Source organism: Salvelinus namaycush, chromosome 4 (genome assembly GCF_016432855.1).
Source record: "Salvelinus namaycush isolate Seneca chromosome 4, SaNama_1.0, whole genome shotgun sequence".
Classification (NCBI taxonomy): Eukaryota; Metazoa; Chordata; class Actinopteri; order Salmoniformes; family Salmonidae; genus Salvelinus; species Salvelinus namaycush.
The window spans coordinates 57425382-57452870 of NC_052310.1; the positions used below are offsets into that span (position 1 = coordinate 57425382).

Below are 27489 nucleotides of genomic sequence, written 5' to 3' on the forward strand. Positions count from 1 at the left end.
ACACTGAGCTGAAATTAGGTTTGAGTATTGCTGTCCCCAGTTCCTGTTTGCTATCTCTAGGACACATTCTCTTCTTGAACTCTCGGCCGGGGAGACTATGCAGAGACATGTCTCTCCTCCGCAGCTTCTGGATTTATTTGGTGGGAGAGTAACAGAGGCAGGCTGCAGTGGTCGGAAAGGTTAATGGAATGGAGGAGGATGTTGTTACCGTTCTTATCTTGATTATGCATCTGCATCCAGGGGCATCATGCACCCCAAAAATCTGAGGGGTCACAAAGCATGTGAGGATGACTGGGGGGTGGTCCGGAGGGGGGCTATTCATTTTGCAAACACCTGAAACAGCATTTTCCTACAATCTAGAGCCAGAATCATTATGCTTAATTATATGTAAAAATAAATATATATATTTTTTCTGCAAATCTAAGCATACCTCTTGAGCTGTCTGTATTCTCCTGACTGGTGGTTCTTTTTTTCAAGAAACTAAAAATGCTTCTCTGCATCTCTGCTAAAATCTGGGTAAAATATAGAAAATAATCTTATTCAGTACATTAAGTTATTGCTTTCTTATTTAAAGTCTACCAACCTTGCCAGCAGGCATGCCAGCTAAGATAGTTAGACAAGCTAGCTACTCTAACTTGATTGATAGCCTGAAATGGCTTCTTGGTAGCTTGTTATGACATTGGGAGATTGGGAACCTATCTGGGCTAGCTAAAGCCAACTTTAGGCTAGTAGTATTACCAACAAAAAAAGCTAGCATAATTTACAAAAAATCTGATGGGGCACATGCCCCTGTGCCTCCTGTGGGCATGACACCTCTGCCTGCACCCGCTGGACTCTCCTGTCACGATTGGCTAAGACAGGGAGTTGTTTTTGGCGGGAGGTGTCAGCCATGTGATGGGGATGGCGGGGGAGCCTGTGGTGTGGCAACTCAATAGCTCGAAAGAACTGGTGTCACCGTGTTAGGAGGAGAGGGACATGTCTTCCAATCTGGCATGGGAAGTGACTATCAGCGAGCAGGCGTGTATTGACAATGAGGCAGGGAAATGGACGTGTTGCCTTCATGGCATCAGTCTTTGCCACTGTGCTGTGTTCATGTTGTTGCCTCATTAGCATCTATTCTCAATTCCTAAATAATTAACCAGGTTCTCATTGTGTTCTCTGGGATAAGACACACAAGTTAAATGTGGCACCGAATCCAGTTTGATATCTTCTTATTGATTAAAAACAATAGTACAGAAAACACTGAAATCACTGAAAAACACTGAAACCAGTTTTTTTCCCCTCTCTAGCGTTTGGTCAGAATGAATGCCACGACCCCGGCATCCCTGTCAATGGCCAGCGGAATGGGGAACACTTCTTGTTGGGGAGCTCCGTGCTCTTCACATGTGATGAAGGCTTCATCAAAACCCATGGGTCTGAGTCCATAACCTGCATCATTCAGGATGGAAACGTAGTGTGGAATGCAGCAGTTCCTCGGTGTGAAGGTACTGTGTAATGTTGCACAATAATCCATATAATCCTATAAGTATCCAGCGGAATCTGCCAATATCATCCTGACTCCCTTGGGTTGGAGTGGGTGGGCACTGGGCATATCATTGTTGTCATTTGGTGAAACATTGTAGAGCCACTAAAAGTATGCTACAATTCTACAAGTAGTAAAGTATACCCGGTCTACAGTCGTGGCCAAAAGTTTTGAGAATGACACAAATATTAATTTTCACAAAGTCTGCTGCCTCAGTTTGTATGATGGCAATTTGCATATACTCCAGAATGTTATGAAGAGGGATCAGATGAATTGCAATTAATTGCAAAGTCCCTCTTTGCCATGCAAATTAACTGAATCCCCAAAAAACATTTCCACTGCATTCAGCCCTGCCACAAAAGGACCAGCTGACATCATGTCAGTGATTCTCTCGTTAACTCAGGTGTGACGAGGACAAGGCTGGAGATTACTCTGTCATGCTGGTTGAGTTCGAATAACAGACTGGAAGCTTCAAAAGGAGGGTGGTGCTTGGAATCATTGTTCTTCCTCTGTCAGCCATGGTTACCTGCAAGGAAACACGTGCCGTCATCATTGTTTGCACAAAAAGGGCTTCACAGGCAAGAATATTGCTGCCAGTAAGAGTGCACCTAAATCAACCAAATCAAATCAAATCAAAAAAAATATTCACATACACATGGTTAGCAGATGTTAATGCGAGTGTAGCGAAATGCTTGTGCTTCTAGTTCCGACAATGCAGTAATAACCAACGAGTAATCTAACCTAACAATTTCACAACAGCTACCTTATACACACAAGTGTAAAGGGATGAAGAATATGTACATAAAGATATATGAATGAGTGATGGTACAGAACGGCATAGGCAAGATGCAGTAGATGGTATGGAGCACAGTATATACATATGAGATGAGTAATGTAGGGTATGTAAACATATTAAGTGGCATTGTTTAAAGTGGCTAGTGATACATGTATTACATAAAGATGGCAGGATGCAGTAGGTGGTATAGAGTACAGTATATACATATGAGATGCGTAATGTAGGTTATGTAAACATTATATTAAGTGGCATTGTTTAACCTCTAACGCCTCCCAAACCCGGATCCGGGAGCACCCCCATCAGTAGAAAAGCTACTAGCATAGCCTAGCATAGCGTCACAAGTAAATACTAGCATCTAAATATCATTAAATCACAAGTCCAAGACACCAAATGAAAGATACACATCTTGTGAATCCAGACATCATTTCTGATTTTTAAAATGTTTTACAGGGAAGACACAATATGTAAATCTATTAGCTAACCACGTTAGCAAAAGACACCACTTTTTTTACTCCACCACTTTTTTACTCCATCAGTAGCTATCACAAATTCGGCCAAATAAAGATATAAATAGCCACTAACCAAGAAACAACTTCATCAGATGACAGTCTGATTTATTGTATAGCATATGTTTTGTTAGAAAAATGTGCATATTTCAGGTATAAATCATAGTTTACCATTGCAGCCACCATCACAACTCTCACCAAAGCGACTAGAATAACTACAGAGAGCAACGTGTATTACTTAATTACTCATCATAAAACATTTCTTAAAAATACACAGCGTAGAGCAATTGAAAGACACAGATCTTGTGAATCCAGACAATATTTCAGATTTTCTAAGTGTTTTACAGCGAAAACACAATATAGCATTATATTAGCTTACTACAATAGCCAACCACACAACAGCATTGATTCAAGCCAACAATAGCGATAACGAATAAACCAGCAAAAGATATACATTTTTTCACTAACCTTCTCAAACTTCTTCAGATGACAGTCCTATAACATCATATTACACAATACATATAGAGTTTGTTCGAAAATGTGCATATTTAGCGGCACAAATCGTGGTTATACAATGAGAATAGTAGCCAAGCTGCCAACAAAATGTCGGGAGAAATCTTGGGAGAGGCACCTAATCTAATCAGTAACTAATCATAAACTTGACTAAAAAATACAGGTTGGACAGCAAATGAAAGATACATTAGTTCTTAATGCAACCGCTGTGTTAGATTTTTAAAATGAACGTTACTACGACATACAGCATGCGTTAAAGCGAGACCACACCGAAATTAATGGCGGAATAGTATTTTTACATTTTCCAACAGAACAACGAATTAACATCATAAATACTTCTTACTTTTTGATGAGCTCCCATCAGAATCTTGGGCAAGTTGTCCTTTGTCCAGAGGAATCGTTGCTCGGTTGTAGATTGTCGCCTTCAACTTTGGAATTAGCAGTAAACATTAGCCATGTGGCGAAGACGTGTCCAACTCACTATAACGCAGCACTAAGAAATATCCGAAAATCGCAATATACTGATATAAACTGATATAACTCGGTTCAAAATAACAACATTATGATGTCTTTAACACCTATATCGAATAAAATCAGAGCCGGATATATCTAAGGCCTATAACGGGAGCTTTCCAGAACGCAATCCTGAGGTCTGTCTTGCGTCATGGCGAATGATGAAAAGACTGGACCCCACGTTCCAAGACCCTTTATATGGCCTCAGATCTGCCTAGCAACTCCATTCCAATTCTCACTATTTGCTGACATCTAGGGGAAGGCGTATGCAGTGCATCTCGACCAATAGAAGACATGCAAATTAATTAACTGACCTCAGAACAGCCTGCCTGATTTCAGATTTCTCACTTCCTTTTTTGCTCCAACTTGAGTTATGTTTTACTCACAGATATAATTCAAACGGTTTTAGAAACTAGAGAGTGTTTTCCATCCAATAGTAATAATAATATGCATATTGTACGAGCAAGAATTGAGTACGAGGCAGTTTAATTTGGGAACGAAATTTTTACAAAGTGAAAACAGCACCCCCTATTGTTAATCATAAGGCATACCCCCCCGCCCCTCTTCTTACCAGAAAGATGTTTGTTTCTGTCGGCGCGATGAGTGAAGAAACCAGCTGGCTGTACCGACTCCGATAGCGTGTCTCGAGTGAGCCATGTTTCTGTGAAGCAAAGAACGTTACAGTCTCTGATGTGTTTCTGGAATGCTACCCTTGCTCTGATTTCATCAACCTTGTTGTCAAGAGACTGGCCATTGGCCAGTAGTATGCTCGGGAGCGGTGCGCGATGTGCCCGTCTCCGGAGCCTGACCAGAAGACCGCTTCGTCTGCCCCTTTTACGGCGTCGTCGTATTGGTTCGCCGGCTGGGATCCGATCCATTGTCCCGGGTGGTGGGCAAATCACAGGATCGGCTTCGGGAAAGTCGTATTCCTGGTCATAATGATGGTGAGTTGACGTTGCTCTTATATCCAGTAGTTCCTCCCGACTCTATGAAATAAAACCTAAGATTACCTGGGAAACCAATGTAATAAATAACACGTAAAAAAACAAAATACTGCATAGTTTCCTAGGAACGCGAAGCGAGGCGGCCATCTCTGTCGGCGCCGTAAGTAGATCATCAAGGAGACAGATCATCAAGAACTTCAAGGAGAGCGGTTCAATTGTTGTGAAGAAGGCTTCAGGGCGCCCAAGAAAGTCCAGCAAGCGCCAAGACCGTCTCTTAAAGTTGATTCAGCTGCGGGATCGGGGCACCACCGGTACAGAGCTTGCTCAGGAATGGCAGCAGGCAGGTGTGAGTGCACGCACCGTGAGGCGAAGACTTTTGGAGGATGGCCTGGTGCCAAGAAGGGCAGCAAAGAAGCCACTTCTCTCCAGGAAAAACATCAGGGACAGACTGATGTTCTGCAAAAGGTACAGGGATTGGACTGCTGAGGACTGGAGTAAAGTAATTTTCTCTGATGAATCCCCTTTCCGATTGTTTGGGGCATCCGGAAAAAAGCTTGTCCGGAGAAGACAAGGTGAGCGCTACCATCAGTCCTGTGTCATGACAACAGTAAAGCATCCTGAGACCATTCATGTGTGGGGTTGCTTCTCAGCCAAGGGAGTGGGCTCACTCACAATTTTGCCTAAGAACACAGCCATGAATAAAGAATGGTACCAACACATCCTCCGAGAGCAACTTCTCCCAACCATCCAGGAACAGTTTGGTGATGAACAATGCCTTTTCCAGCACGATGGAGCACCTTGCCATAAGGCAAAAGTGATACCAAGTGGCTCTGGGAACAAAACATTGATATTTTGGGTCCATGGCCAGGAAACTCCCCAGACCTTAATCCCATTGAGAACTTGTAGTAAATCCTCAAGAGGCAGGTGGATAAACAAAAACCCACAAATTCTGACAAACTCCAAGCATTTATGATGCAAGAATGGGCTGCCACCAGTCAGGATGTGGTCCAGCAGTTAATTGACAGCATGCCAGGGCGGATTGCAGAGGTCTTGAAAAAGAAGGGTCAACACTGCAAATATTGACTCTTTGCATCAACTTCATGTAATTGTCAATAAAAGCCATTGACACGTATGAAATGCTTGTAATTATACTTCAGTATTCCATAGTAGCATCTGACAAAAATATCTAAAGACACTGAAGCAGCAAACTTTGTGGAAATTAATATTTGTGTCATTCTCAAAACTTTTGGCCATGACTGTATACTGTTACATTTTGCACACTGTTGCATATAGACTTGTAAGCTCTCTATGTCAGAACCTTGCCACTAAGATTATACTTTCCCCTCTAGCACCTTGTGGGGGACATTTAACAGCTCCAACCGGAGTTCTGCTGTCCCCTGGCTGGCCGGGATACTACAAAGATTCTTTGAACTGTGAATGGGTTATTGAAGCCAGCAAAGATCACGCCATCAAGATATCCTTTGACAGGTTTTCCTATTTTGTTTAGAATTGATCTTGTCCTTGATGCAGCTATTTCAATTTCACACAATAATTCCGTTTGAGATAATCTGCCATGATTGGCTACCTAAAATTGCCTGGATGGAATAGTAGCTTCTAATTTACTTCCATTTCCCCTTCTTTTTTGTCTGTTTTCATGTAGATTTCAGACCGAGGTTAATTATGACACACTGGAGATTCGGGATGGCCCCTCCAACTCCTCTCCTTTAATCGGAGAGTATCATGGCACTCAGGCGCCCTATTTTCTCATTAGCACCAGTAATTACATGTACCTGCTATTCACCACGGACAACAGTCGCTCCAGCGTGGGCTTCCAGATCCGCTACGACAGTGAGTTCTACGGTTTTCAATTTGAAATGTATCCACAGGGCTACCTTTGAAAGCTGAGGACGTTGTGTTTGCAATCCACAAAATGTTTAATGGCTACAACTGGTGGTGCAATATCGCTTTCATGTGTGTGCTGCTGATGTCAATATTGACTCAGCTCGTGTGGTGGGTGTTGTGATCACAAGAAGTGTAAATCTAATTTCACAGCTCTTACACCATTTCAATATTACTGAAGTGGTGTAGGAGCTGTGAAATTAGATTGACACTTATTTTTGATAGCTTGTCATCATTAGTGTTGTTGCCTGAACAGGACTGTGATTTAAATGCCAAATAATTGGTGATTACGAAGGCCAACCTCATGAGATTTAGCTCATGAGATATAACGTTATTACATCACCAATGATAGCACTAGGCTGTCATTTGCAATAAGATGATTTAGTAATCTATCAACAATTCAATACTGTTGTAAAATAGCTAGCCAAATTCTTCCTCCAAATACTATGATACAGTGCATTCGAAAAGTATTCAGACCCCTTGACTCTTTCCACATTTTGTTACATTACAACCTTATTCTAAAATGGATTAAACTGTTTTCCCCCTCATCAATCTACACACAATATGTCAAAACGACAAAGCAAAAAACAGGTTTTTAGATTTTTTTGCAAATGTATAAACAATGTACATCTGAAATAATAAATGTACATAAGTATTCAGAACCTTTACTCAGTACTTTGTTAAAGCACCTTTGGGAGCGATTACTACCTTGAGTCTTCTTGGGTATGACGCTGCAAGCTTTGCACACCTGTATTTGGGTAGTTTCTCCCATTCATTTCTGCAGATCCTCTCAAGCTCTGTCAGGTTGGATGGGGAGCTTGAGAGGATTTGCAGAAAAGAATGGGAGAAAATATCGAAAAACCTGTTTTCGCTTTGTCATTATGGGGTATTGTGTGTAGAATGATTAGGACATGTTTTTATTAAATCCATTTTAGAATAAGGCTGTAACGTAACAAAATGTTGAAAAAGTCAAGGGGTTTGAATACTTTCTGAATTTATTCAAGCTTCCATACTATATACTCACAAAAAATGTATGCCATAAATGTTTCCTATATTAACCTAACCACAATTACTATAGCACAATACTGGCTGTCATTTTAAGTAAGCAGGGATGAGACATGACTACCAAATCCAGACAGATGGCTGAAAATTGTTAATGACATCTATTGTGCTTTATAAACATTTCATGTGTGCTATTTGGAAAAACTCATTAATAAAATTCACATTTGATTATTATTACAATATGTTCTATGAGAACAACCCTCCATCAAGGGATGAAATGGAGAGAGAACTCCTTGTGGCTCCCTCTCATGATTTATACAGTAAAGAGCAATTATGACACCATTCTCTATTACATTTAGGGCCTGAAATTGGAATTAAATAGTTATTTCTATCCCTAAAGGTATTATGATGGAAACAGATTCCTGCTTAGATCCTGGGATCCCGGTCAATGGAAAGCGGCATGGGAACAATTTCGCCATTGGCTCCAGGGTGACATTCAGCTGTGATCAAGGCTACACGCTGAGCGATGAGGAACCCATCGTGTGTGAGAGGAACCATCAGTGGAATCACGCACTGCCCAGCTGTGATGGTAGTGTACCCCATCTAGCCTCGTCCAACCCTTCCTTCCTCTCCTTTTTCCTGTTCGTGTCAGGTGCACTTACAGTACGTGCGTGGCAGCACCCAGCTATCACCACTTCTCCTCACACTCCCCATCACATTCACAGAAAGAGATGTGGGAGACACAACTCCCTGCTAATGAATCTCTCTCTTATCTGGGGGAAAGGGTAAGCCTCTTTGACTCCCCTCGGGGGCTGAGTTCATTAATTCTTGATGAGAGGAGAGGTGACTGGAATATACACACTAAGATAACTTTGGATGTCGGACAACAGAGAGTCAGAGAGGCAGTAGACAGGGTGGAGGTTCTGCAGAAAGACATTATTCTAACTGTTTATCTCATTTGTTTCTCACTACTTGGGATGAAAATAAACCTGTACAGCATATTTTTCCAGTAAGTCAAGCGTTTGACCGTCAGGTTTTGTACACCCAATATCATCCTCCAGACAACTAGCTTATCAGTTGTATTTTCTATTCCAGCCAAGTCTGATACAGAATGTGTTCTCTTCTGAACTTGACCTTCATGATCGACAGTGGTGGCATTTCCACATCCCATTCAGATATATGAAATGTTTTCTTCCGTTGTATCTGCCTATTTGTCCCTCTTACTTACTCTATCATTTCACAAGGCTGTAGGCATATGCAATAGACAGGTCCTGTTCCAGACAAAGCTGCTATCTGGTTTTTAAATTGGATTTATCACCCATTCATTTCAGGAAGAGATAGAATGTTTTATATTAGAAGGAGGATTATGGCACAATACTTTTTGGAAATTGTGAAAAATAATGAACAATCACAGAGCATAACATTGATCATCCATCATTGTGTTTTTCTTGTAGTATAATTCTTAGAACCCTCATTCTTAGAAGTGCAGCAGAAATGCACTCTTCATATCCCGTAGAAATGGTTCACTAGTCCTGCATCCTGAGCACCTGTCTCCTCCTGCCCACTGCTGTGTTTATGGTGCAAGCAGGACTTAAGCTCTTAAGAGCGGGGCCATCTTTATGATCCATTTCATTGTGGCAAAGACGATACTGTTGATATGGATTGTTTACGCCCACAATTTGTCTTATCCATGTCTTATCATAAACATACAGTGCTGCTTTTGTGGCCCGCTTTGTGATATCTATACCAGAAGTAATTTGTAATGATTTCCAAGGATCCCTCACTTTGGGGGAAGGTACACCTTGTTTTTCACAACAAAAATATCTTCCCCTCTTCTTTCAAACGGGACGACTCAGACCTCAGTAAATATGTAGACGCATGCTGGGATACCATGCAATTATGATATTTTTATTTGTCTCACACTCAAAAGAACTATCCTCGCTGATTAACTTTCAGTGGTAGCCTTGGGCGTGTATGATAACACGCGCGACATGAGCCCCATTTAATCACCAGCATCTCCATAGCCTATGGAATCGGGTATAATTGCAAGTGCCAACTCCATGCATTTGTTCATGGGAACCTGTGCTATCTTGGGAATGCCGGCTTCCTTTTTCAGCTATTTTCAAACCATTTAACAGATCCTCACACCAAATATAAACACTGAGTGACTTCATCCTCATAGGCTAGAGGTTCTGGACCTCTGTTTGTCTATTCACATATACATTCATGTTATAGATTCCATGCTTCAAAAACATGGTAAGTACAATTAAAGTGTAAAATTTACATTGAAACCAAAGTAGATTAGCATATTCCTTTAACTTGTTCTTCCTTTTTCATTTATCTTGTAATTAAGGCAGTGATAAGTTGTTTCGACGACTCTGCCTGACTTTCTCCACTGACAGAGTCTATCCTGTCAGACTTCTGCCTCGGTTATTAAGTTCGCCTTTGATCTTCCCAGACAGACTCACTATCAGTGTACAGTATCCCATGTCTTCATCTTACTCAGCTTTAGTTGGGTAAACTGAGGCTTTTAATCTAGAAACATGTGTCTACGTCTGTGTTTCACATTGTCATTAGGTTTGTCTCTACAAATAACATGGAGGAGTGACTAAAAGTTTGTTTAGAACATTTACAAAGTGCAAAAGAGATTATCTTACACCCAGGGATATTGTTTGCAGGCTCTGACCTAAATTCTGGTTTCAAACCCACCTGGACTTTTTAATTTAGCAATTTCTTTGAGCAATTTTCTGCGCTATTGGCATACTAATCAAAATTCTAATGATACGAGCTCATAATCGTTTGCATCTTTATTTATTTAAATGCTGTTATAATTTATTTTTCTAAAACCACTGATTGTTATGCAAGAAATGGCATTAATTTATCACTGATAATGTTCAGTTCTCAATGTATGGGAGTCTAGAAAACAATGCCTCATACACTCATTCACAACGTGTTTCATTTTGTTTCCCTTAGCGTTGTGTGGTGGTTATATCTTTGGTAAAAAAGGAACCATTCTCTCCCCTGGATTTCCTGATTTCTACCCAAACTCATTGAACTGCACATGGACGATAGAGGTGTCTCATGGCAAAGGTAAGACTCATGAATAGCTCTCTACAGTAAGAACCAACCAATAATTTGTTGCAGCATTAAGTAAGTAAAAGCGGCTGTGACTAGGCCTACATCACCCCATTTGAATGATGTATCTCTATATTCTCATCAACATTAAGCCCCAGCCCTCCCTTAGGGCTGGTGTGACGTAGAGACAGGGATTTTGATGTGTGACTTAGGGAGGCCTAATCTTATCTGAATCTCTCCAGGAGTGCAGCTGCTCTTCCACACGTTCCACCTGGAGGACTCCCATGATTACCTCCTCATCACAGAGGACGGCAGCTTCATGGAACCCGTGGCCAGGCTCACTGGCTCCATCCTGCCCCCCTCCATCAAGGCCGGCCTGTTTGGAAACTTTAGCGCCCAGCTCCGCTTCGTCTCAGATTTCTCCATGTCCTATGAAGGTTTCAACATGTCCTTCTCAGGTGGGTTGTCATGCATTGTGTATAATGTATCATTTTAAGAGTCCGTTTCATGTGGATTCAAATATCTGATGTGACTGCAGTGATTAGAACATTGTTATTGATTATAAATGCAATTGTAAATGGCATTGTGTTAGGATAGAGGATCCAGTGTGGGGCAGTAACAGTTAAGATGTCAGTAGATCAAATGCGGTATTTATTTATAGTGCAGGTGATGGAGAAGACTGTATCCAGAGTTGTATCTACAAAAATGTACACATTTTAAACATGACCAAAATCATTAAAGGCCCAGTGCAATCAAAATTATGTTTTTCCTGTGTTTCATATGTGTACAACAGCTGATGAAACTAACACTGAAAAAGTGCGGGAAAAAATATGATCACTGTTATTTCTGACAGTTGCTGGTTGAAAATGCAATTTATACAGGACATTCTAATCCGCGGGTTTTGCATGGGTGGAGTTTTAGCTTTCCTGGTGAATAGACCAATAACCAAAATATTTCCAAATCTCTGCCAATAACAGTTAGTTTTCAGGTTACATATTCCTCCCATTAGGCTCCTCCGCTGTGGTGGATTGATCAACTCTGTGGTCAATGCATCCCTTTGGTGCCTTTTCCCTCCCCACTCAGACCACTCTGAGACAGTCCTAGCAAATGTCTTGAGAAATTTTATTTGTGTATATTTTTGACAATTTTAATGGAAAACAATCACAGTAATTTACTTAATTATTACCCATAAATGATCTGATATTGAGATAAAAACATTACATTGGGCCTTTAACTTGGTTGCAAAATAATAAACTTACTCGGCCAATAATATAATAACTTAACTCGAATACAAGGCAAAAACTGACAAACTGCCCTGAATGAGGATTAGGGAATCCTAAATAACCACTTGGCATAAACCATTTAAACCTCTAAATAGCACACTTTAAAGTTATTACAATTGCCCAATTAACATTCTTATGCTCAACACTTAACACGTTTATGAAAACAAATACACAGTTAGCATAAACATTTCCAATAAACAATGAAAACACCCCTGAGAAACGGGAGAAACCAAATAACGAGAGGTTTGCAGCCTGTGCCTATCTTCAACGGCACGCTCAAATAGGAGCCAATTCACAGTGGTGGTGAGTAGAGAACAGGACAGGTTGGCGTTACCAAACAGATTAAATACAAACTGAAAGATTAGTGGAATCTGTGTGGGTAGCTGGACAGGTAGGATGAATGACAGTGAAGGTGAACAGGTGGTCACGTGTCAGGTGACAGAGGAATGGATGAGACTGAGGCAGGAATTCCTTTAACCATAAAGTGGTATATTTACTGAGTAGTCTGTGGTGGATTCATGGACGCACAGAACTTCTGGAGCAGACAGAGGCGTTTTCCTCCTTTTATGTGGATGAGATCTGTTGGTCATTGCCACCTGACCTAATTAAAGCGCCCCTGGCCCAGCTGAGTAAGTGGCCATGAATTAAAGAATTATTCCACCAACTCCATGGGCCTTTTCTACACAAACATTTCTAAATAAATAATAATAATAACCAGACGCTTTGACAGACCAGACTTTGATTACAAAACACATGTAACAGTGTTTGAAAGATGGTACCGAAGACCATGGCTGACGTTTTACATTATCCCAACCAATTGTGCAATTTTGTTATTTTTTTTGCGTTTTGTGTAACTTTTTTTTTTACTTATTCAAATCAAATCAAATGTATTTATATAGCCCTTCTTACATCAGCTGATATATCAAAGTGCTGTACAGAAACCCAGCCTAAAACCACAAACAGCAAGCAATGCAGGTGTAGAAGCACGGTGGCTAGGAAAAACTCCCTAGAAAGGCCAAAACCTAGGAAGAAACCTAGAGAGGAACAATGCTATGAGCGGTGGCCAGTCCTCTTCTGGCTGTGCCGGGTGGAGAGTATAACAGAACATGGCCAAGATGTTCAAATGTTCATAAATGACCAGCATGGTCAAATAATAATAATCACAGTAGTTGTCGAAGGTGCAACAAGTCAACACCTCAGGAGTGTGTCAGTTGGCTTTTCATAGCCGATCATTGAGAGTATCTCTACCGCTCCTGCTGTCTCTAGAGACTTGAAAACAGCAGGTCTGGGACAGGTAGCACGTCCGGTGAACAGGTCAGGGTTCCATAGCTGCAGGCAGAACAGTTGAAACTGGAGCAGCAGCACGGCCAGGTGGACTGGGGACAGCAAGGAGTCATCATGCCAGGTAGTCCTGAGGCATGGTCTTAGGGCTCAGGTCCTCCGAGAGAGAGAAAGAAAGAAAGAAAGAGAGAAAGAGAATTAGAGAGAGCATACTTAAATTCACACAGGACACCGGATAAGACAGGAGAAATACGGCAGATATAACAGACTGACCCTAGCCCCCCGACACATAAACTACTGCAGCATAAATACTGGAGGCTGAGACAGGAGGGGTCAGGAGACACTGTGGCCCCATCCGATGATACCCCCGGACAGGGCCAAACAGGAAGGATATAACCCCACCCACTTTGCCAAAGCACAGCCCCCACACCACTGGAGGGATATCTTCAACCACCAACTTACCACCCAGAGACAAGGCCGAGTCTAGCCCACAAAGATCTCCGCCACGGCACAACCCAAGGGGGGGCGCCAACCCAGACAGGAAGACCACGTCAGTGACTCAACACACTCAAGTGACGCACCCCTCCTAGGGACAACATGGAAGAGCACCAGTAAGCCAGTGACTCAGCCCCTGTAATAGGGTTAGAGGCAGAGAATCCCAGTGGAGAGAGGGGAACCGGCCATGCAGAGACAGCAAGGGCGGTTCGTTGCTCCAGAGCCTTTCCGTTCACCTTCACACTCCTGGGCCAGACTACACTTATTGTGTACATAATGTTGGTGCTACTGTCTCTTATGACCGAAAATAAGTTCTGGACATCAGAAAAGCGATTAATTACCGCGGACTGGAAGAAACTTCCTTTAACGAGTCCGACGAGAAGGATATCCTGCTTTCACTGGAACAGGCCCAGATCCACACCTTTTGCGTGAAGAAAAGATGCCGGAAAAGGGGACACAGATCGGGGATCCTTCTGAGAATCCGGAGTCGAGCGAGTAAACTCTCAATGCCTTCCATTCTTCTTGCTAACGTGCAATCGTTCGAAAATAAAATTGATGACCTAATATTAAGATTATCCTACCAACGGGACATTAAAAACTGCAACATCTTATGTTTCACCGAGACGTGGCTGAACGAAGAAACGGACAATATAGAGCTAGCAGGTTTTCCATGCACCGGCAGAAAATATATGCTACCTCTGGTAAGACGAGGGGTGATGGTGTGTGTCTTTTTGTCAATAACAGCTGGTGCGCAATGTCTAATATTAAAGAAGTCTCGAGGTATTGCTCTCCTGAGGTAGAGTACCTTATGATAAGCTGTCGACCACACTATCTACCAAGAGAGTTCTCATCTTTATAATTCGTAGCCGTCTATTTAGCACCACAAAGCGAAGCTGGCACTAAGACCGCTCTTAACCAACTCTATAAGGCCATAAGCAAAGAAGAAAATGCTCACCAGAAACTGCGCTCCTAGTGGCCGGGGACTTTAATGCAGGCAAACTTTAATCAGTTTTAGCAAATTTCACATGCGCAACCAGGGAAAAAAAAAATCCAAGACCACCTTTACTCCACACACAGAGATGCGTACAAAGCTCTCCCCAGCCCTCCATTTGGCAAATCTATCATGACACAAGGCGAGACCCAGATGCAGACACAGAAGGCAGATGGTTGGAGTCTTACAATGTGTATTAAAACTTCTTATGGCTGCATCCCGCTACCGGGATCGATATGACAGCAGCCAGTGAAAGTGCAGGGCGCCAAATTCAAACAACAGAAATCTCATAATTAAAATTCCTCAAACATACATGTGTCTATTATCATTTTAAAGGTAATCTTGTTGTTAATCCCACCAAAGTGTCCGATTTCAAATATGCTTTTCAGCGAAAGCACTACAAACGATTATGTTAGGTCACCACCAAACCACAATAAGCACAGCCATTTTTCCAGCGAAAGATAGCTTTCACAAAAAGCAGAAATAAAGATAAAATTAATCACTAACCTTTGATTATCTTCATCAGATGACACTCATAGGACTTCATGTATCACAATACATGCATGTTTTGTTTGATAAAGTTCATATTTATAACAAAAGATCTGAGTTTACATTGGTGCGTTACATTCACTAGTTCCAAAAACATCAAGTGATTTTGCATAGCCACATCGTTTCAACAGAAATACTCATCATAAATGTTGATGATAATACAAGTTATACACATGGAATTATAGATATACCTCTCCTTAATGCAACCGCTGTGTCAGATTTCAAAAGAACTTTACGGAAAAAGCAAATCATGCAATAATCTGAGACGGAGCTCAGAACAATAGCCAAATTAGCCGCCATGTTGGGGTCAACAGAAACCAGAAAATACATGATAAATGTTTCCTTACCTTTGATGAACTTCATCAGAATGCAGTCCTAGGAATCCCAGGTCCACAATAAATGCTTGATTTGTTCGATAATGTCCATTATTTATGTCCAATTAGCTACTTTGGTTAGTGCGTTAGCGGTAAACAATTCCAAAGTCACAAAGCGCATCCACTATAACGTGACGAAATGTCCAAAAGTTCTGTAACAGTCAGTAGAAACATGTCAAACGATGTACTGAATCAATCTTTAGAATGTTGTTAACATACATCTTGAATAACGTTCCAACCGGAGAATTAGATTGACTTCAGAAAAGCGGTGGAACGGAGGTCCTCCTCATGTGAAGGCGCGTGTTCAATGCGTGGTCACCTCATGGCAGTGATTACTAATTCCTGTCTCATTCGGCCCCCCTTCACATTAGAGTCATTAGACAAAGTTCTATTGACTGTTGACACCTAGTGGAAGCCGTAGGAAGTGAAAACTCATCAATATCTCGCTGTAATTTCAATGAGAGCTTGGTTGAAAATCTGCCACCTCAGAAAAAAATCAAACAGGAAGTGGAACTTCTCAGGTTTTTGCCTGCCATATGAGTTATGTTATACTCACAGACATAATTCAAACAGTTTTAGAAACTTCAGAGTTTTCTATCCAATACGAATAATAATATGCATATATTAGCAACTGGGACCGAGGAGCAGGCAGTTTACTATGGGCACCTCTGTGCACCTTTCATCCAAGCTACTCAATACTGCCCCTGCAGCCATAAGAAGTTAATCCAAAAGGAGTAGGCAAGAGAATGGTCGTGGACAAGCAAAAGGTCAAAACCAGATCAGAGTCCAGGAGGTACAGAGTGGCAGACAGGCTCGTGGTCAAGGCAGGCAGAATGGTCAGGCAGGCGGGTACAGAGTCCAGAAACAGGCAAGGGTCTAAACCAGGAGGACTAGAAAAAGGAGACTAGCAAAAAGCAGGAGAATGGGAAACACGCTGGTTGACTTGGAAATTCATACAAGACGAACTGGCACAGAGAGACAGGAAACACAGAGATAAATACACTGGGGAAAATCAGTGACACCTGGAGGGGGTGGAGACAATCACAAGGACAGGTGAAACAGATCAGGGCATGACATTACCCTGCCCCACCCTAGGGACGCCACCTGGTGTCCTACCTGGGTGCATACCTGGCTGACCGGGGTGTCGGCGGTGGAAATCGGCGATGAGGGCCAGGTCCAAGATGTCTTTAGCAGGAACCCAGCACCTCTCTTCCGGGTCATAACCCTCCCAGTCAACCAGGTACTGGAAACCACTACCCCGTGGTCGATCCTTCAGGAGTTCGAGGGTGTAATAGAGGAACTGTATAGGCGTGAGAGAGCGTCAGGCTTCACATTTTTTGACCCTGGTTTGGTAAGAAATGGTGAAGTTGAATCTGGTAAACAACAGGGCCCACCGGGCCTGCATGGAGTTGAGGCGCTTGGCTGTACGGAGATATTCTACGTTTTTATGGTCGGTCCAGACCAAGAATGGCTGTTCTGCTCCTTCCAGCCAGTGCCTCCACTCTTCCAACGCCATCTTAACCGCCAGGAGTTCTCGATTGCCTACATCGTAGTTCCTCTCTGCAGGATTGAGACGATGGGACAGGAAGGCACAGGGATGAAGCTTTTGGTCCTGGGCTGATCGCTGGGACAGGATGGTCCCCAGTCCAACATCCGAAGCATCAACTTCCACCACAAATTGACGTGAGGGGTCTGGATGGATGAGGATGAGAGCTGTTGTGAACCAATTCTTCAGGTCCACAAAGGCTTTGTCGACAGCTGGAGACCATTTGAATGGTGCCTTGGGAGAGGTGAGTGCCGAGAGGGGGGCCGCCAGGGTGCTGTAATCCAGAATGAAACGGCGGTAGAAGTTAGCAAAACCAAGAAACCGTTGCAACTGCACCCTGGACGTTGGTTGAGGCCAATCCACCACTGCTTTCACCTTTTCAGGATCTATCTGAATATTACCCTCAGCAATACATATCCCAGAAAGGTGATGATGGAGTGGTGGAACTCACACTTCTCGGCTTTCACAATCAATTGGTTATCCAGGAGGCGCTGAAGAACCTGTCTGACATGAAGTACATGTTCTTGGGCAGATCAGGAAAAAAGAGGATGTCGTCAACGTAAACGAAAACAAAACGGTTTAGCATGTCCTGGAGCACATCGTTGACCAAAGCCTGGATAACAGAGGGGGCATTTGTGAGTCCAAATGGCATGACCTGGTACTCATTATGTCCACTGGCTGTGTTGAAGGCTGTCTTCCACTCATCCCCCTCACATAACCAAACCATGTGGTAGGCATTTCGAAGGTCCAACTTGGAAAACATGGTGGCTCCCTGGAGAGGTTCAAACACAGAGGAGAGGTAGGGGATAACAATTTTTTACCGTTAAGTCACCGGTAGTCAATGCACGGACGCAGGGTCTTGTCCTTCTTTTCCACAAAGAAAAACCCTGCGCCGGCAGGAGATGCAGACGGACGAACGGCCCCAGTGGCCAGAGACTCCTCTATGTACTCCTCCATAGCTTTGGTCTCTGGTCCGGACAGAGAATACAACCGACCCAGAGGTGGTGTAGTGACTGGCAGAGGATCAATAGCACAGTTATAAGGACGGTGCGGGGGAAAGGAAGTAGCACATGCCTTACTGAACACTTCCAGGAGATCATAGTATTCAGTGGGAATAGCTGAGACACCCACAGTCTTGCTAACATCCCGAGGAAGGCGACTTGGGGAAGGCTGTGCTGGCAAAATGGGCCCCAACCCAGGATGGAGCTTGTGGTCCAGTCAATCACCGGATTGTGCTTTTGTAGCTAGGAACATCCCAAAACGACACGAACATGGGGAGATGCAATAAGGAGGAACTGCATAGTCTCATTGTGGTTACCAGAAACCCGTAATTGAACGGGCACAGTACTATGAGTGACTTCCCCTATAGAGCGGCCGTACAGTGCCCTAGCATCCATGGGAACAGAGAGAGGCTGAGTGGGAATACCAAGCTGAAGCAATAGTGGCATCCATAAAACTTTCATCAGCCCCAGAGTCAATGAGTACTCGGAGAAACTTAGATTGGTCTCCCCACAGCACAAGCACAAAAAAGGGTGTGCGGGTGATGGGAATTAGGAACTCCCAGTCTGACTCACCATAGTGCTGGTACCCATTAGAGACAAGGGTTTCCTAATAGGGCAGGTAGCTATAAAATGTCCTGCCCCTCCACAGTACAGACAATAGTTACTGTTCATGCTCCGTGAGCATTCCCCAACTGATAACCTAGCTCTTCCCAACTGTATAGGCTCAGGAGTATCCAACTCACCCATCGTAGAATCACGAGAGTGCTCGGGTGGCTTCGAATCCTCTCGGAAAAGCTGCCTTCTGAAAAACTTCCGGATTCCCTCGAAGGTGAACGAGCCATAGCTGGTGCACGAGTGTGCACGAGACCTCCTCTCACTCCTACGTTCCATTAGGAGTCCATTGATTTTTATGGTTAGGGCGATAAGGGAGTCGAGGTCAACCGGCAATTCCCGAGCAGCTAGCTCATCCTTTACATCCTCAGGTAATCCGTGCAGAAAAGTATCGAAAAGAGACGTGCGAAAATCATCCGCGTAGTCTGCTACACTACGGGAGTTCTGGCATAAGTCAAGCAGTTCACTGGCCGCCTTTCTCCCAGATACCGGAGACTCAAATACCTTTCTCACCGTTGCCATAAATTCCTCCAGATGACCTCCAGATCGTTGCTCCCAAACTGCCGTAGCCCAGGAGAGCGCCCTTCCCGACATAAGCGTAATGATATATGCTATCTTCGATCGGTCTGAAGGAAACGAAGATGGCTCAAAAATAAGCGAGCACTGAGAGGAGGTGGTCGTAAGCGGGGTTCTCGGGGAGCCGGAATAGGCTATACAAACTCACCACAGAGAGGGAAAAAATTGCTGGGTGATTGGGGTTTTTCAGAGGTGGCAGGCAGCCTCTGAGCTATCTCCCTGATTTGCTTCATAATAGCCTTTAACCTCTCTGGTACAAGTGGGACGGTAGCGTCCCATCTCGACAACAGCCAGTGAAATTGCAGGGCGCCAAATTCAAAACAACAGAAATCCCATAATTAAAATTCCTCAAACATACAAGAGTTATAACCCATTTTAAAGATACACTTCTTGTAAATCCAACCACAGTGTCCGATTTCAAAAAGGCTTTACTGCGAAAGCACACCATGCGATTATGTATGTTTTGTTCGATAAAGTTCATATTTATATCCACAAATCTCAGTTTACATTGGCGCGTTATGTTCAGAAATGCATCGTCACAAACAAACATTCAGGTGAAAGTGCAGAGAGCCACATCAAATTACAGAAATACTCATCATAAACATTGATCTAAGATACAAGTGTTTAACATACGATTAAAGATAAACTTCTCCTTAATGCAACCGCTGTGTCAGATTTCAAAAAGGCTTTACGGCGAAAGCACACTTTGCGATTATGTTAGGTCAGCGCCTAGCCACAGAAAACCATACAGCCATTTTCCTACCAAGGAGAGGTGTCACAAAAATCAGAAATAGAGTTCAAATGAATCACTTACCTTTGATGATCTTCATCTGATGGCACTCCCAGGTCTCCATGTTAGACAACAAATGTTTGTTTTGTTCGATGAAGTCCATCATTTATGTCCAAATACCTCCTTTTTGTTCGCGCGTTTAGTTCAGTAATCAAAATGCACAAGGCGCGAGCACAAAGTCTAGACGAAAAGTCAAAAAGGTTCTATTACAGTTTGTAGAAACATGTCAAACGATGTATAGAATCAATCTTTAGGATGTTTTTATCATAAATCTTCAATAATATTCCAACCGGACAATTCCTTTGTCTTTAGAAATGCAAAGGAACGGAGCTTGCGCTCACGGCCGCATGCGTGACTAAACTAATGGCTTTCAGCCAGACCCCTGATTCAAACAGCTCTTATTGGCTCCCCCTTCCCAGTAGAAGCCTGAAACAAAGTTCTAAAGACTGTTGACATCTAGTTGACCCCATAGACACAGTATATTGGATAGGCAATCACTTGAAAAACTACAAACCTCAGATTTCCCACTTCCTGGTTGGATTTTTCTCAGGTTTTCACCTGCCATATCAGTTCTGTTATACTCACAGACATCATTCAAACAGTTTTAGGAACTTCAGAGTGGTTTCTATAAAAATCGACTAATAATATGCATATCCTAGCTTCTGGGCCTGAGTAGCAGGGAGTTTAATTTGGGCATGCTTTTCATCCAAAATGCCAAATGCTGCCCCCTACCCTAGTGAAGTTAACCCATGGGCGTGGCAATCCGTCAAGGAACTGAGCCCTTCCAAAAGGGCCTGTAACAACTCCCCATGTCTCCTAATGGTGGCTCCCTGCAGGGAGACAGCTTGGCAGAGCTGGTCCAAGTCTGCTGGGTCTGTCATGGCCAGTTCGTACTATCATGACACAAGGCGAGACCCAGATGCAGACACAGAAGGCAGATGGTTGGAGTCTTACCATGTTTATTAATCCAAAAGGAAGAGAATGGTCGTGGACAGGCAAAAGGTCAAAACCAGATCAGAGTCCAGGAGGTACAGAGTGGCAGACAGGTTCGTGGTCAGGTCAGGCAGGCGGGCACAGAGTCCAGAAATAAGGCAAGGGTCAAAACCAGGAGGACTAGAAAAAGGAGAATAGCAAAAAGCAGGAGAACAGGAAAAATGCTGGTTGACTTGAAAAAACATACAAGACGAACTGGCACAGAGAGACAGGAAACACAGGGATAAATACACTGGGGAAAATCAGCGACACCTGGAGGGGGTGGAGACAATCACAAGGACAGGTGAAACAGATCAGGGCGTGACAAAATCTGACCATAATTCTATCTTCCTGATTCCTGCTTACAAGCAAAAACTAAAGCAGGATGTACCAGTGACTCACTCAATACGGAAGTGGTCAGATGACGCGGATGCTACACAGACTGGAATATGTTCCGGGATTCATCCAATGGCATTGAGGAATACATCACCTCAGTCATCGGCTTCATCAAAAAGTGCATCGATGACGTCGTCCCCACAGTGACTGTTCATACATGTCTCAAACAGAAGCCATGGATTACAGGCTACATCCGCATCGAGCTAAAGGCTAAATCTGCCGCATTCAAGGAGCGGGAGACTAATCCGGACGCTTATAAGAAATCCCGCTATGCCCTCAGACGAACCATCAAACAAGCAAAGCGTCAATATAGGCTCTGACGCTCGTCGGATGTGGCAGGGTTTGAAAACTATTCCGGACTACAAAGGGAAACCCGGACGCGAAGTGCCCAGTAACGCAAGCCTACCAGACGAGCTAAATGCCTTTTATGCTCGCTTCGAGGCAAGCAACACTGAAGCATGCACGAGAGCACCAGCTGTTCTGTATGACTGTGTGATAACACTCTCGGTAGCCAATGTGAACAAAACCTTCAAACAGGTCGACATTCACAAAGCCGCTGGGCCAGACGGATTACCAGGATTTGTACTCAAAGCATGTGAGGACCAACTGTCAAGTGTCTTCACTGACATTTTCAACCTCTCCCTAACCGAGTCTGTAATACCTACATGTTTCAAGCAGACCACCATAGTCCCTGTGCCCAAGGAAGCGAAGGTAACCTGCCTAAATGATTACCGCCCCGTGGCACTCACATCGGTAGCCACGAAGTGCTTTGAAAGGCTGGTCATGGCTCACACCAACAGCATCCTCCCGGACACCCTAGACCCACTCCAATTTGCGTACCACCCCAACAGATCCACAGATGACGCAATCTCAATCGCACTTCACACTGCCCTTTCACACCTGGACAAAAGGAACACCTATGTGAGAATGCTGTTCATTGACTACAGCTCAGCGTTCAACACCATAGTGCCTATGAAGCTCATCACTAAGCTAAGGACTCTGGGACTAAACACCTCCCTCTGTAACTGGATCCTGGACTTCCTGACGGGCCGCCCCCAGGTGGTAAGAGTAGGCAACAACATGTCTGCCACGTTGACCCTTAACACTGGGGCCCCTCAGGTGTGTGTACTTAGTCCCCTCCTGTATTCCCTGTTCACCCACGACTGGGTGGCCAAACACAACTCCAACACCATCATTAAGTTTGCTGATGACACAACAGTGGTAGGCCTGATCACCGACAACGATGAGACGGCATATAGGGAGGAGGTCAGAGAACTGGCAGTGTGGTTCCAGGACAACAAACTCTCCCTCAATGTGAGCAAGACAAAGGAGCTGATCATGAACTACAGGAAAAGGCGGGCCGAACAGGCCCCCATTAACATGGACGGGGCTGTAGTGGAGCGGGTCGAGAGTTTCAAGTTCCTTGGTGTCCACATCACAAACAAACTATCATGGTCCAAACATACCAAGACAGTCGTGAAGAGGGCACGACAAAACCTTTTCCCCCTCAGGAGACTGAAAAGATTTGTCATGGGTCCCAAGATCCTCAAAAGGTTCTACAGCTGCACCATCGAGAGCATCCTGACCAGTTGCATCACCGTCTGGTATGGCAGCTGCTCGGCATCTGACCGTAAGGCGCTACAGAGGGTAGTGCGAACAGCCCAGTACATCAATGAGGCCAAGCTTCCTGCCATCCAGGACCTATGTAATAGGCGGTGTCAGAGGAAAGCCCAGAAAATTGTCTGAGACTCCAGTCACCCAAGTTATAGACTGTTCTCTGCTACGGCACGGCAAGCGGTACCGGAGCGCCAAGTCTACGACCAAAAGGCTCCTCAACAGCTTCTACCCCGAAGTCATTAGACTGCTGAACAATTCATAAAAATCGCCACCGAACAATTTACATTGACCCCCCCCTTGTACACTTCTGCTACTCGCTGTTTATTTGTTACCTATGCATAGTCACTTCGCCCCCACCTACATGTACAGATTACCTCAACTAGCTTGTACCCCTGCACACTGACCCGGTACCGGTCGCCCTCTGTATATAGCCTTGTTTTTGTTATTCTTTTTGTGTTACTTTTTATTATTACTTTTTATTTTAGCCTACTTGGTAAATATTTTCTTCCTCTTGAACTGCACAGTTGGTTTGAGGGCTTGTAAGTAAGCATTGCACAGTAAAGTCTACACTTGTTGTATTCGGCGCATATGTGGCAAATAAAGTTTGATTTGAAGGGACTTTTCTTTTTGTGCAGCAATCTGTCGTTTTTTATAAAAACTTAATTCTCTGTGACCTCTGTCAAATTGCACAACGTAATCCAGTTTTCCAATGGAGTATGAAGTTAGCGACTTCAAACATGCACTACCACGCGATACTTTTATAAATATCAATTTTTAATGCTTACTGTGTACCTGTGCGTGTGTAGGCACCTAGCACTATGGTTTGATTAGCTGAGATGGAGTTTGCAAACAAAATGGACACTGGATTGATGAAAATAATCATATCATTCTGACAGGTAGGCGCAGGCTACTTTGTAGCTAGTTAACATTTAATAGAGAGGGGTTTTGGGAAAGTCTTTCCATCTGCCAGTGAACGGTTAGGCCTATCATTAGCGTCGCTATATTTTTCCTGTTCCTTAATTGTTTGAAACCTGGAAGTTTTACTTCATATTATGAGGCATGTCTCTTTTACCTTGCTTCATAGCCTATAGTCGAAAACCTACCATAGAAACGTGGAAGCAATTATTTTTTATAAATGCGTTCTCCTGTTCTATTGGCTTTCTTTCAACTGCATTTCATTGTATAGAAGCTAAAGGTATTATCCTAATCATATTAACAAACCATGATAGTTGTTGCATCTTTAAATCCCCCCTATTTCAAAGGGATATTTCCATCTATGTCCATGAAACCGCTTGCATGTGCTGTGCGCATTTTAGAATGGTGTGTTTCCACAAATTGCATTTTTGAACATTCATGCGTAGGCCTACTGCCGTGTGTGTATATTGCTGCGCCTAAAATGTGAAGAAATAATGAAAAATAAGTGGGTATACCTGCGTACACCCTCCACTACACCACTACCTGCATGGTTCTGGTACCAGTTCCAACCGAATGTGAAATCTGAAACCAATTGAAGCTGGGATTTCCCTTCTACCAATTTATTCACTATTCAGACTGTCCATCAACTCCTGGCTCTCTCCCTACCTCACAGCCACTGACAAAGCACATTCCTACAATCAAATCAAATTGTATTTGTCACATTTGTCACAATACAGTAGGTATTACCTTACCGTGAAATGCTTACTTACAAGCCCTTAACCAACAATGCAGTTCAAGAAATAGAGTTAATAAAATATATACTAAATAAACTCAAGATAAATAATCAAATCAATCAAAAAGTAACACAAGAAATGTACATAACAATAACGAGGCTACGTACTGTACATCCTTACATCGTAGCACAGCAGGAGAGAGTGGTTTCATCACTATAGCACATTCAGATACTGATTTATATCCATTAATATTTTTTAAACAAATAACTATTTCTGTTAGTCATAGATGGACAAGTTAATTAATATGAGATGAAAGGCGAGTTCCTGATGAGTTCAGGAAGCCAAGCTAGAGCTCTGTGTGACGGTTGGGGTAGATGTTTTGATCAAGAGAGAACCTTAGAAATGATGCACATTTTCTCTAATACTAAACATACAAATATATACTTTACAGTTATAAGGAAGGTTAAATATTTTGTAATTTTTTTTGAATGTTATTGTACTATATTTAGAAAGCATATGTAATTTCAAGCCTTATTCATACAGTTTTGTTGAATACCAAATGCATCATATAGAATATTTAATATTTTCATATTTGTACTATGTAATTGAGCTTGTGTCTTTAAATGTGACTACTCCTCAGCAATTTATAACTATTTTTACCAAAATGGTGAGATTTTAACCTTAGAGTATGCAGCATTACTAGTTATTGCTTATGGTCTTCTCATGATGCAGTAAATAATTACTTTTGGGGATTACATAGATTATATTTTAGATTACTTCAAATTCTGGTCATTTTTACCACAAATATATATTTCTAAATTTTTTTAAATGAAATGATTCTACAATCAAATGATGGCAAATCTACATTTTAGTATTAATGTGGATTGTACTAAACCTATAGTATTTTAGTTTTATAGGATATGCAAAATAACTGTAATTTTGCTAAAACATCAGTCTGTTATGGTAAATTTATTATTTATTTCAGATAACATTATTTACATGTCTAAAGATATTTTGATAAGAATTAAGTTGATATTTTGCGATGATTGTTGCTTTTTCCAATAGTTTCTGGGGCCAAAATGTCCACGTATGTAAAATACTGTATGTTGGTAGTTTGAGAGTTAATAAACATGTTGGTGTATTCCACAGAGTACAGCCTAGAGCCTTGTGAAGATCCAGGAGTGCCAGCCTACAGCCGGCGAGTTGGTTTCCAGTTTGGTGTGGGGGACTCACTCATTTTTTCCTGCTTCCCGGGTTATCGATTGGAGGGGGACCACAAGATCACCTGCCTGGGGGGAGGCCGGAGGGTCTGGAGTGGAGCCCTGCCAAGGTGTGTGGGTAGGTGGACACATGCTTTCATTTCATTTGGACAAACTGGGAATACTTGTACTTTGAAAAAACTTGTACTGTACTTTACCCATGACAGGAGAATGAGCTATACCGAACATACAATGTAATGCAAGTGAATGAGCTAGTTTCTAATGGATTGATTGATTTACCTCAATTGCAGAAAAAAGTCAAATTGTTCATTTACAATCTCAAGAATATAACTCAGCTCGTTCCTATTATCAATTACATACTTTTTTATGGGCAGAGTTTGGACACAGTTATACACATATCATATCTATTGTGCTAACAGATGATCTGGCTGTCATTTTGTCATCCCCTACAAAGAACCTTGTGCTTTCCCATAAAAAGTTCAGTAGAGAAAATTAGGCAATCACCCCACGATAACTTAACTCGGGCTCAAGCTCACACAGCTCAAGTTCTACAGGCAACATCTGCTTCTTTCTATATCTGAGGAACAACATCAGAATATTAACTACAAGGACATCCAATTCCAGCACAGCCCTGAGCCTTTGTGACCAACACACACTTAATTCAGAGAGCCGTTCATTAATTCATATTCCTCTCAAGTTTTTGTTGTGGCGATTCATCAATATGCCAATGGGTAATATTCCAACAGGGGCAACACCTGATTGGCCCATCAGTGGGTAACAGAGCAGCAGCTGCGGAAGTATTCTGGGTTCAACCTGCTGAATATTTGTGGTGAACTCTTCTCTCTGGGTTAAACTGCTCCTTTAATGCCCCTCTTCAGTTTCATGACCGCCAGATATACATTTTCTCACAGGTCTTCTAACTCTCTCTCGCTCGTTCTGTGGAATCAGCAGCTTCTAGTGTGTAGGGAAATTTGACAGTTCTCTAAAGTTAATTAAGATATTTTTCTTGCTTCAAACCCAGATTGCCATGAAATGTCTTAATATCAAATTATCTCCATTCCTCTGTCTCTCTGACTCTCTCTCTTTGGCTCATTCTCTCTCTCCTGCTCTGTCTCTCTCTTTCCTGCTCTTTCTCTCTCTGTGTCTCTGCCTAGCTGAATGTGGAGCCACTACCGTTGGGAGTGAGGGGGTTCTGCTATCACCCAATTACCCATCCAATTATGACAATAACCATGAGTGCATTTACCGCATTGAGACGGAGACAGGGAAGGGCATCCGTGTCACAGCCACTCACTTCCAGCTCCATGAGGGGGATTACCTGAAGGTGAGTCTCACACACACACTACACATCACTCATACACTACACT

At 42.8% G+C, this 27489-nt stretch overlaps 1 protein-coding gene across 1 annotated transcript in view; it reads left to right on the forward strand.

Moving 5' to 3' along the window:
• The window catches only part of LOC120045932 (CUB and sushi domain-containing protein 1-like), a 346822-nt gene that overhangs the window by 187367 nt on the left and 131966 nt on the right, over positions 1–27489 (forward strand). The window contains exons 15-22 of the mRNA XM_038990858.1: positions 1290–1484; positions 6144–6282; positions 6455–6642; positions 8096–8284; positions 10669–10785; positions 11013–11228; positions 26052–26240; positions 27277–27446. Coding sequence (XP_038846786.1) covers positions 1290–1484; positions 6144–6282; positions 6455–6642; positions 8096–8284; positions 10669–10785; positions 11013–11228; positions 26052–26240; positions 27277–27446 — 1403 coding nt within the window. The remainder of the gene's footprint in view (positions 1–1289; positions 1485–6143; positions 6283–6454; positions 6643–8095; positions 8285–10668; positions 10786–11012; positions 11229–26051; positions 26241–27276; positions 27447–27489) is intronic.